Source organism: Orbicella faveolata, unplaced genomic scaffold (genome assembly GCF_042242905.1).
Source record: "Orbicella faveolata isolate gen_17 unplaced genomic scaffold, um_ofav_v1 contig_1, whole genome shotgun sequence".
NCBI lineage: Eukaryota > Metazoa > Cnidaria > Anthozoa > Scleractinia > Merulinidae > Orbicella > Orbicella faveolata.
The window spans coordinates 17349005-17361197 of NW_028301536.1; the positions used below are offsets into that span (position 1 = coordinate 17349005).

A 12193-nucleotide genomic window follows, 5' to 3' on the forward strand; every position below is an offset into this window, starting at 1 on the left:
TACCCGCATCCAACACTGTCATCTGCGTAAAAGTTAGAAACGCCAATTTCCCAACATCTTAATCCCGTTCCCACGACTACAAGTAACAGCTGAGTTTATAGCGCGGCTGTACAACTGTCCATTACGGCAGGTACCACATTGTTGTTTAACAAAGAAAAGAAAATTCTCACAACTAAAAACGCCCCCAATTTGTCAAAAGCCTGTAATTTTGTTTTATTTAACCCTTATTTGCAGTTAAATGATTCAATAACAGAGTTTTTCGATTTGAAATAAGCACAAGAGCCGAAAAGTGCCAATTATTTTTCAGTTACGCTAATCATTGTTTGTTCTGGAACTTACGTTTCGCGTGAATACATGATTGTTTGGAATTGTCAAACTGTAGACAAACGAGTTCTCGCTATTAAAACTACAGTAATCCTTAATTAAGGACCTGCTCTATATTTAGCCTGCAGTCCCAAATTTTAAGTGATTGAATAACCCATTATAGGTTTAAAATAAGTATACAGACGAGGACCCCATCATATCTTAAGTTAACAGCCGGCAAGATGTCCGCTTCATGTAAAGTTGGTATAGTTTCATTCTGAACGCTTTTGAGTTCTAGGTTCGTGATTCGCGACTATGAGCAATTAATTTTAACCATTTCTATGTAAACATTTGCTGAAAATAGCTTGTTTAAGATAAAGCCATACATTCGACAGTTAATTAGTACCATAGAAGTTCAAAGAACTTCCATCAACGGCTCCGAGAAAATAGATAGCTAACGAGGGGCGTAGCGCCGAGTTGACCATCTCATATCAACTCATATCCAACGAGCTCGACTGGAATGATTGTTTTATTAAAAACGCCCCCAAAATATAGAAAACTAAAACTTCCGAAAAATTATGCGTACGCTTTCCATGTTTGTAGAGAATGGTATTATGGCTCATACCACGTACCACGATGGCTAGGCCAATAAAACTATTGAATTGCAGTTATCCCTGATCCTGTTTTGAATAATTTGACAAAGTAACTTGTCCCAAAAGATGATCAAGGTACTTACCTTTATCTTCTCTTGCTTTTGCATATTGTTATAACGCTTAATAGTTTCTTCCACTTTCAGGTGAATAGACCTGAGCAAAACAGTCTATCTCACCATCGTTTTTTGTTGACTTAAGCTTTGTACACTTTGCAGCTTCATATATATTGGACTTCCAGGGCCAATTATTTAACCCACGTTTTAACGCAGTGATCTTGACTTGCGACGCATTCACTTCACTAGAGCGTAGTTTTTCCAACGTGTGAGTTCCCCCCGAATTTCCTGATTTGAAACACTCTCAAGTATAAGAATAAGAGTTTTGGTAAGTATAACATGCGCGGGCGAAGTACTTTTTAAAAAACCCTTGTGCTCAGATCTTCGAGAGGATTGCAAAAGGACAGCTCATGCTCGGGTTTATCCGTTACCAGTGCAAACGGAAAAAAGCAGGGCTGCAGGCATAAATGAGAATGTCATTCCCAGTAGTATCGATAATGGCAAGAAATACTGGGCTGTATCGACGAGCTGATAAATCATCGAGTTAAATACATTTAAATTGAGGGGGATACTCGATATACTTGATGCGGATTATAAATTCTTAGATATAAAATAAAGGGGTTAAAAGTATGGCGCAATGGACAGTGCACACTGTCAGAATTTAGTATTTTTTTTACGGACAATATATTTTACATGGGACTATTTTTAGACACAGCCTCTCCGGTTCTTGTTTGTGCACCCCGCAATCAACAGAAAAGTACGGCCAACGCGTTTTAATAATTGTATTCGTGATTTGAGAACGATCAGGCATGTGATGTTAACCTCGCACTTCCTCAAGAAACTTTACGTATGGGAATTTTTCGTTTTTATGAATTTTCAAGGATTCGCAAAATTAGCAAAAATATAATCCTGACAACAATTAAAAACATCAAAACGGGCTGACTACACTAGCTGCGAAGACAGACCATGCTTGCTGCATGACGGCTGCGACGATCACGTCCACCGTAAAAACTTGCGCACCTTTGGGGCCTAAATTTGCTTTGATGCATGAATTGTATAAATTTAAATACAACTTTTGTCGTCCATAATTGAGATATTTTGCCTTTGAGTTTATCAGTTTGCATTTATATAATAGAAATAAAATCTTTGTTGAGATAGAAATTCTTTTTTTTTTCTCAACATCAGCACTGAAGCGTTAATGTCAGTGTCAAAATTAAATTCAGCAACCACTGCAGAATACGATTAATATACTGGCTTGGATCTGCACTTGAAACTCTTCTTAAACACTTTACATTTGACGGTGTCATGTGCTTCGGTGTTTATTTTAGTCCTAGGTCGTCATTTCTTATTTTAACTGAACTGTGCAGCAAACAAATATCAAAAACATCTGCATGTTTTTCTTGCGTATTTGCCAAAAAGAGAGAGAGTAAGATAGGAGAATACTACACAGTACATTTGACTGTAGTTTAATTGGGTTTCATTGCTTGTTTTACTCCGACCTTCGTCAATTCTCTTTCAAACTGTGCTGTACAAAAAATAAGTATCAATGGAAACTGTACATTAAAAATTACCAAAACACATCAGGGAGAAAAGGTATAGGAATTGATGAACAGTAAATTTGACAGTGGTTTGCGCATCAATGTTTGCTTATTTCCTAGCTTCGTCATTTCTGAACTGTGCAGCAAACAAATAAAGATAACAAATGTACATTCTAGTTGAGAAGTTGCCAAAAAAGAGATTGAAAACAGCAGAAGTATGGTATGATAAGAAGTAATTTGAATGTGGTTTTGCGCATTCTTGTTTGTTTTAGTTCCCATCTTCGTCATTTCTTTTTCAAACTATACTTTGCAGCAAACAAACATCAATATCAACTCTACATTATTTTTGAGCGTTCGCCAAAAAGAAATTGAAAACGATATGAGTTTCCAAAGCAGCACATTTTGACTGTAGTTTGCGCATCAATGTATGTTTTGTCCTACCTTCGCTATTTCTTTTTCTTCAACTGATCTACGCAGCAAATTAATAGCGATAACAACTGCATATTTTTGTTGAGCAGTTGCCAAAACCAGAGTGAAATAGATAGGAGAATAACAGCGTCATGCATTCATTTTATACAAGTCATGTGCATGGATACGGAAAGTCACTCTACCTTTTCCAGCTTTTTTTTCCCCATTACCTTCGTCATTTTCAGGCACATATTAGTCCGTGCCTTAATTCTTTCGTTACACCTTTTTGTGCACGGTTTTTTTGTTATCCTTTTCGTAGTAAGCTTTCAATCAGAAACGTGTGTACAATGTTCAAACTTAAATAGATAACAGCTCATACATATTGGGGCCAACAGTTGCCAAAAATGGCCGTTTATAACTTGCCGTTTTGTTCTTGAGATAATAGATAAATGTTGTGTTATGACACATTTGATGTCATTGGTAGTCGTATCGCGCTACAGTATTGATCTTAAGGCACAGCACCTGTATCTGGTGATATTTAAGTCTCCACCGATGACTTTTCGCCGTTGCACCTTGTGAACTCTTGTTGAACCAGTAAGGAACTTTAGAGCTTGTCAATAGAATTCATTGTTCGGCCGTTTCTACGCCAGTAGCACTTTAAAGATTTGCAAAATTTACCCACGGTCATTTATTCTTATGCAAATGTGGAAAAATCTTTTCAAATTCGGCGAGTGATCTACGCGAAATGATATTCGGCAAATCTCCCTCAATACTTGTTATGAATGCTGAATAAATAACAATTTTTGTTCGAATTCAACTCGCGCCGTTTATTTTCTAAATGACTTTATCATTAGGCCATCCCACTTTTTGTGTTTTGGTGCAACGATTCTTGTTTGTGTTTTCACTCTTCAGAATTAATAGTTGCCTTTTCTAACGCAGGTCACCGGATATTTTCCACGTGACTTGATCATGCGTTCTAGAACCAGGTGGTCCTCCTACGCAGCCGACCTTTGTGTTTATGTCTTAATACCATCTCTTGGGATGTTAAGCTGAAAAAAAGCGTGAGTGAATTAGCTAGAGAGAGCCCTCTCGGCCATGTGTAGCTTAAGCTGATTTCAGAGTCAACCAGGTCGGTTTTATTCATCGGAGATCTCACCACTTCGAATTTTCCGGATCAATCTCGGAATCTGACTGAATTCGAGCCAAAAGTGAAATTGCAAAACTACATGTACATGCCGAATTAATGACAATGACCATTTGGCAATCAGCAAATGAGAAAATAACATACGGTATCCTCTCGCCTATCTACCTTGCCACCATGAACAGCAACGAAAAAATGTCATCATGGACAATTACTACAATTTGAGTGAGATTTCCTTAGGACATTCGTATCCTAATCTCATTTTGTGCTTTTAAAGCAATTGGGTTTCCGTATTCTTTCTAACTAGTCATTTGCGGCTGACTCAAGCGTAACAGACTTTTTAATGAGCCAGCATTGGGCGCCACTCCATATCTATGCAGAAGGTTCTATAACAATGGTTGCGGTGGTTCGCAGCTAAAACATGCAGCCACCTGTGAGTTAAACACTTAATAGACGTGACGTTTTTCTCGTCTGCACACCATTATGTAGTGAAAATTTCTGACTTTTAATTACTTCTCTTTAGTAAAAGGCTCTGAAAATAACAATATACTCTATTTCACAAAATATAACCACACTTGGATCTTTCTAGCTCTTTGTCCTTCAAATATATTCGTCGCTTACATAACTTCTTGTACATTTTTGAATATCAAAAGTTACTTTTTTAACATATTGTTTTACATAAATACACTGTTATTTATATTAGCTCTCCTTAATAAGGTTCTTTTTCTCAAAGCGTTTCATTTAACTCGAATTGACAAATTCATAGCCCAATACTTCTCTAGTAATCATTTGGCACTCTTACAAAACACGCGCTACTTAATACTTGCGTTTTCGTGCGTGCCCGTAAACTCAAAATTACGGAAAACATCTTCAAAGTCCAGGCGGTTAAAGTCAGTAAAAGACTTGTTCCCTTTGTGATTCAAGAAGATTTTTGAACGGCATGTTCTCTCTCATTTGCTCTGTGGCCGTGTCAGGGGGCATGCGGGCGTTTTGCTGCTCGGGGCGATGGTGATTCGAATTTGATTTCTCCAGATAGTAGGCGTGATGAATTCGAATATGCGTGCGTAGATTACTCGAGCTGATGAATTTCCAGTTGCAGATGTTACACTTGTACGGTTTTTCCCCAGTGTGGGTCAGAATGTGCGATTGGAGGTTGCCAGAGGTAGTGAAGGCTTTGGAGCACTGTTTGCACTTGTATGGGCGCTCGCCTGTGTGGATACGGACGTGTCTTCGCAGATCGCTCGAGCTTACGAACGCCTTGGGACAGTACTGGCACTTGTGTGGTTTCTCACCCGTGTGTGTCAGGATGTGTCTCTGTAAATTGGTCAGCTGAGCGAATCCACGGCAGCAGATATTACAGGTGTACGGCTTTTCGCCGGTGTGAATTCGGTTGTGGATCTTCAGGTGCGCCGCTAGGGCGAAAGCCTTCGGGCATTTCTGGCACTTGTATGGCTTCTGGCCCGTGTGGATGAGAACATGGCGTTGGAAATTCCACGAGCGGGTGAACACTTTACTGCAGTGCTGGCACGTGTAAGGTTTTTCGTTTCCCGTGGAATCTGTTTCCTTTTCTTCTTTAATGGCCGCAAAATCCGCCAAGCGTTCGCTATCAGGACGCTCCTCCCTATTCCACGCGTTCATTCTTTTTTCACTATCACCATGAAAGCCGTTCTGTCCGTTATATTCCTTGCTTGTGTTGATGACATGCGGTTCGTTGTTTGGCATAACTAGGGGTTGGGCATAAGGCGCTGTGAGACGATACAGTTCAGCTTGTGAAGATGCTACAGTTGGTGGGGTATCCTCGGTGTTGTCTGTAAGTGTAAGAATGTAACAACTTAGCAACTCTAAGTTTACTTAAGTAATAAGCAGTTACAATTAACATTTCGAGCTCGGGCTTGCTCCTCCCTGGTAGAAAACCGCAATGGCTTACACCCTAATCGTTTATCATACGCAAAGTGTATCGAGAGAGCTTAACGAGAATACGCCTGTTTGTAGCTGACAAAGTAGCCAAGATTTTCATGCCGACTGGTAGATTTGGCGGTATTAATTCGGCAAACCAATTCCCAATAACTGTACTGTAAACACTGGTTCGTTAACGATTCTCTTTGAAAAGTTTTAAAGGTGGTAATTAAATTGATTCTTGGTTATTCAGTCTTTACAGTGACTTTATTACACTGCTGAATGCCTGTTTAACTACGAAACTACGCTTAACCAAAACTGTAAATCCTGAAATTTATAAAAATCTACCGGATTATGAAGAAGGAGTCGGGCTTTTTTGTCTATCTTAGAAGGAACGATGAAATGTAAGCGGCGACAAGTGAAAAAAGACGAGCAATTTTATTTGGGTTTTACTATGAATGTTTAATGGCTAAAAATACCATTTTATAAAAGTCATCAAACACCACGAAGCCCTTTCTTGATGCATTTTAACAGTTCTCTTAATCCGAAGGCTCTTTAACAAACCGCAAGCAAGATAGAAAAGCATAATAATTCCATTTCAAATCTTCTGGGTAGAATCAAACGCCAAAATAACTGGATTTCCATGTTCAATCGAGAACAAAAGCTCACTAGTTCTAAGATGTTATGTATTGAAATGCTGCCTCCAGGACATTAGAATTGCTGTTAAAAAGCTCTAAATAGATAGAAAAAGAATTTCTAAACCCTTTTGGTGTATAAATGTCCTGATTTTTTCAGGAAGCCTCTGACAGAGAAGGGATGAAAATTGCTTCGATGTTTGTACTCCAAGAATAAATAATTCAGCACCGGCAAGAAGCTATTCTGTAATCGCCAAAGAGGACAAACCGTGGACGTGCTTTTTCTCGTCTACACTATCACATTTTACTTATATCCCACACGAATTTTTTCAGGACATCCTAATATGTCTAATCTAATTTACGTACCCATTAGGAGTGACATTGGAGGCTTAAGTAGCTCAGTGGTGATTTTTCTTTGATGCCTTTTAAAAGACCTTCCAGGTATTTTACGGGTAGCAAGGTCGACTCATGTTTAAGATTCTCCACAAAGAGGAAAACTTAATCCAAGAAATAAAATCTTCAATACAGTCATTCGACAGATATTCGATCCAACAGAATAATATGCTGTGGAAACTACAGTGGAGGGGTTAAACAGACCGAGGCACTTTCAAATAAACTAGCTAAGTCTCGCTTAACAACTGAGAAGTAGTTTGTCCTTAGTCGCCATGCAGTGAAAAAGGCAATTAAAAAATGATTATTTTTGTTCTATTCATGAGAAATAGACTCTCTTTCTTGATTTATTTTAAGAACTTTGTTCTCTTGCTACTAGAAGCACTACGAACTTACTTTAAAAAAGGCAGAAATTTGTAAAATGAACGGTCACAACTCAAGCGTATGAAAAGGACTTAAATTTAACTTACCAAAGTAAGTGATATTGTTTTTCTTGAATTCCTTCTTTTTGATTAAAAATGAGCGAGGCATTCTTGATTTTTGTGGCTGTAGGCTTGATATGTGGATCTCTGTAGATAGATGTCAGTCCGAACTCTGGGATACTCTTGGTGTATGATTAAGGCTCCGGCGATCGTGCGCTAACTTTGGTTTAAAATGAACTGAAGAATCTTGCGCTGGTTGAGTTATTATAGGCCTCGAGAGTGGCCTGGACAGGTGTAGCTAGGATATACAGCGGTCGTAAACAATTTCCCACTTGCTAGCCTGGCGCAAACTTTCATACATGGAGACTGAATGCCCCTTGATCATATCACGACAAAAGAATAAAACAATCTGTTATTTAAAACAACAACCTCTTTGCAATACTACTGGCCGGGTATTAATTTATTAAAGACCTGCCCCGGCCCCATCAAGAATTCAATGCTTTGCAGGTTGCGCGAGTAGGAAAAGGGCTAAACGACTAATCCTGTTTGACAATGGGCCGCTGTCGGCCAATCTTAACTGGGGTATCGCATTGCGCATGCATGATAGAATAGTTTGTTTAAAACTTGGCAGGCTTGTTCGCTGCTAGTGGCGCCGGTAACCGACCAATCGCAGCGCAGAACGCTAAATAACTTTCGCATGAGCACAACTGAGCGAGAACAATGCTATCGATGAGTATTCTGACCAAGGAGACCGCCATGAATAAAGTAAGACAAAAGACCAAGGTTTCTTTCCACTTTACACTATCTGATAGCAACACATTCCTTCGCCGTAAAAATAATGCGTTGTGGTGATTAGGGTTTCGTTGTCACCTTTGAAAACCGATTTAGAAAGCGCACTGTAAACTGAAGCGATGTTCTTTTGTGCTGCGCGTTATGAAATTTTAATTTGGAAATATTTGGAAGTATGTTATTTGTCACTGAACCATGCCGTGTCAATTATTCATACAATAGGGAAACTGCCTTTTGTCCCCGGTTCTGAAATAGAGCCGTGAAATATCCCATCTATCCTGCCCTCTAAACAACTCGTCGCTCTCTCAGAACACGCGATTTATCACACGACTGACATGTTTATTTTGCGCGGGCGAACTTCAAGTTGGTGCGAACGATTTATCAAAACATTTCAAACAAGATCGACACTTCGTTCAATCGCATGAGCTAATTACTTCTGAGAACATGCTTTTGTTTGATTTTGGCCACTGCTAGCGTCGTGCACATAGCAACGCCACCAGTCACTCTCGCCTTTGCCACTTGTTCGTTTGGTAAAGGCACGTGCGCTGCAAAACAGGTGCGATACTACCCCCGAGCGATGAGAACAAAGGTATATCGACGTTTTCCGCGAGACAATGGAGGAAATTGAGAAGAAATTTTTCCGTCAGTTCTCACTTAAATCTCGACAATAATTTCATACTGAGATAGAAGAGAATGGAGAAGCTCCGTGACTACTTGCACGGCGTTTTTTCACTTTTGGCGCATACCGAGTCGAACAATGCACACGCGCATGGAAAGCCTGAATTGACCTGTTCTAAAGTGGGGAAGACATAGATGGATGGGAGAATCAGATGAACGAATGGGTGGTTATCAATATATCATAAAATGTGAGTTGACAAAGGTTCAATAGTTTTAATCCTTAACCTTGAAGTTGTAGAAACATTTTATTTTCTACTAAGGGGAAGCAATGTCAAGGCAAAGCAAAGAAAAGGATACTGTATAATTTTGCGGTTTCTATTGTAAACAAGGACTTGGTCGATCACTTGACTGGGAAGCTAACGTGAGCGCGATAGCTCAGAAGAAAACCTGTCACGGTAGTCAGATGCCAGATTTACGACTGTTAAGAGTCTGAAATCAGTTACATGATAGACCATTAAGAACTTGCAACGAACAACAAAGAGAAGAGCTGAAAGCGTTTTATCGTCAGAGCAAATATGGCAGCAAGATAGCAGATAACCTATATTGTAAACAAACTGAAATGTTTAAATAAAAGACGAATGAAAAAGCGCGTGCGACTCCGTAGTTTTACAAGATCTTCGTCTTCGTTGTCAAGAAAGGAATGTTTTTAACATATGGCAAATCTGACTTGAAAAGCCACATGGCTCAATTTTGCACGTGCTTTGGAATGTTTATGAAATTATATTGAGGGTGTGACTCAATTAGTTAAACAAATCTATTTAGATTATTTACGCCCAAGCCAACATCTCGGTTTTCTTTTACATCGTATGCGAAAAAAGTAACATCATTCTAGTCACTGAAAAAAAATTTGTCAAGAAGCACACATTACTGCACGTATGCTCAATTTGAAACCCATTTTCGTCGTCGCTTTTGACGCATATTTGATAATAGGGCACTTGCTTTAAAAGGGCAATTAAACTAAGATTTAAATCTCATAAACCTGATAGAGGCTTAAGAAAGTTACACTAATACTTTAAAAAGCTCAACGGGTCCACTGGGATGATTTAGTTAGTTTAGCAAGAAATACAAGGAAGAAGGACTTCGCGAGAGTTTTTGAATCGAATTCCAACCTGAATAGGGCTGATTTAATTTCATTCGTTTAGGAAGTTACCAGCTGACAAAAATGGCAGGTATTATAGACGAAACAAAAAAAGCTGTATTGGAGCAAAATGGTTATTCAGTATATATGCCCTGGAGCTGTGCCAAACGAAAGTAAGATGTTTTTTTTCGTGGCTTCTCGCTCTAGAAGAACGAATTAAAATCAACGCAAAAGCCCTTAAGACATATCCAGAGACATTCAAATATGTCTACCATTTCTCGACGCGAAAATCCGTGTTGCCTCATTATAGCTCAAGGAACAAGGCTTTATTTAAATGACCAAAAGTTTGATTAAAACGGCCCACGCTTTCTTTCTTTCTGGAGGAGCAATTTCGATTCTTTGTAGAAACAGATGGCAATCTTTTCTAACGTTGGCTCGTGTCGCGTAAGATTGTTTCATATATTAGGGCGGTCTGTGCGGACAGCAACAAAACGATTAAGTAGTTAGAGAATTTCGCTATTGGAATTTTCAACTTAACACTGTTTCAGTAGATGAAGTTTTAGTTTAGGCATTTACGAATTACATACTGAAATCCTATGGTCACGGCTTGGAATAATCTAAATAAAAATAAGCTTATTCTAAATCTTCCTAGTTGAATCGAAGGAAAAACAACAGCAGTCTCCATCGTAAAAGATACATTTATGCGTAACTGATCCAGAATTTAACAGATTGTAAACACGAGGAGTCTTAATGAGTTCCATCTGTATATAAACCTGTGCTTATGCACAAATCTCTCGTATTTGGGATTTTGTCAAATTTTACGGTTCCATTCTACCAGCCTTGACGGCTCTTTTCCTGACAAAACAAATACATAACCAAAACTACCATATTTCCGGGAATGTTACTTTATTTCAATAGTTTCGCGTGCATAACTTTGCCACAACAAAAGACAAATGATAAGTTCGTACGTTCCTAAGTGATTAAAGACTAAACAGCTTAGACATGGCATTCGTTTGACCAGGGACAGCGATACTCTTTCGGCCCATGATAAATCTGCTCAACCACATTTTTTCATGCATGCACTTTCAAACTTAAGCCTAACAGTGGGAATAGAAAAAAGTGCAGAGCAACTCACGTCTTGCTAAACTGAAAATAGGAAATTCTCGACCCAATCGCGTTGAAACAGAACAGTTACCGAAGGAAACATGACTATAAGCGATGTCGTTTTAGCTTCGGAAATCCTCGCGGAGTCTTACGAGATGTTAACAAAACCACAGAAACAATGGCGCCATCTGGTCATCAAGTGTATTTAAAACGACAAAGGTAAATATGAAGGTTCAATAATAGCTTGTTATATTAAGGGGTTACTGAAGCGAGATGACACTGGAATGATCTAATTTGGAAATTTAATTAGCAAAACTTAAAAGAAATATTTGAATAAAAAGGTATGCTAGATACGAAATTTATTTCATGGTAAGTCTCCTTTTGTTGCCAGTTATAACCGTATATTAATTTCCGATTTTTCTCTTCTTGTTCTATGAGAAAGGCATCTAAAAGAAGACCGTGGGGTAAAAATAAAAATAACTATGTTATTGACCGAGGTCTTTGATAAGTTCATGATAAGTTTGATTTGGAATCATGTCGCGTGTCGTTGTTCGCATTAGCTTGTAGTTTCGTGACGTACGACAATTGTCCACCAAGGATCGATAACCAACTGATGATTTCTTTTTAATTTCTGACTAAAACATTGACTCGCTGACTACTTACAACTTGCCCATATATATAGCAGAACAACGAATGAGATTTCTTTACCCTTTCCCTCTAAGTTGTGGTGAATATTAGCACAGGGCTTTAGTTAAACGGCCGTACCGTCGGTAAATTATTCACTTGACATCAGAGACAAGTGTACATAACCACGCGGTAAGAGTGTTCAAAATCAATGCAACCGCATGCGCAAAACCCGATTAAAACACGATTCGGATTTGCTAAATTAAGTCACTTCATAAGCCGAGTGCATCGGCTTTCATTTTTACCCACTGTTATTCTGTTGTCCTTACAGACGATCGAATCTATACTTTGCCTTCGCGATAAAAAAAATATCCAACCAGTAAGAATAATTTCATCGTCATGTTTGAGATTTGAACAGGTACACCTGTTGGAAGAGGCATTGAACAATTCCTGATTCTTTTTAGCCTCATTCCCCCAAATC

At 38.7% G+C, this 12193-nt stretch overlaps 1 protein-coding gene and 1 long non-coding RNA gene across 2 annotated transcripts; one reads left to right on the forward strand and one right to left on the reverse strand.

Annotated features, from left to right (window-relative positions):
- Positions 1-4577: 4577 nt before the first annotated feature.
- LOC110045630 (uncharacterized) lies at positions 4578-7880 on the reverse strand. Its single transcript, XM_020751224.2, has 2 exons — positions 7488-7880; positions 4578-5904 (listed from the first exon to the last, which is right to left on the reverse strand). Exons 1-2 carry the CDS (start codon positions 7546-7548, stop codon positions 4988-4990), a joined length of 978 nt encoding a protein of 325 aa, XP_020606883.1. The 5' UTR covers positions 7549-7880; the 3' UTR covers positions 4578-4987.
- A 629-nt stretch (positions 7881-8509) lies between these two features.
- On the forward strand, positions 8510-9495 carry LOC110045631 (uncharacterized). The gene is made up of 2 exons (XR_002296270.2): positions 8510-9094; positions 9167-9495. It is a non-coding gene; the product is annotated as an uncharacterized LOC110045631 (long non-coding RNA).
- Positions 9496-12193: the final 2698 nt, after the last annotated feature.

Excerpts from the sequence above, each read along its gene's own strand:
- LOC110045630 (XM_020751224.2), bottom strand. The coding sequence starts at position 7,548 with ATGCCTCGCTCATTTTTAATCAAAAAGAAGGAATTCAAGAAAAACAAT. Across the intron at positions 5,905-7,487 it reads AAACAATATCACTTACTTTG|ACAACACCGAGGATACCCCA; the intron begins GTAAGTTAAATT and ends TTACACTTACAG.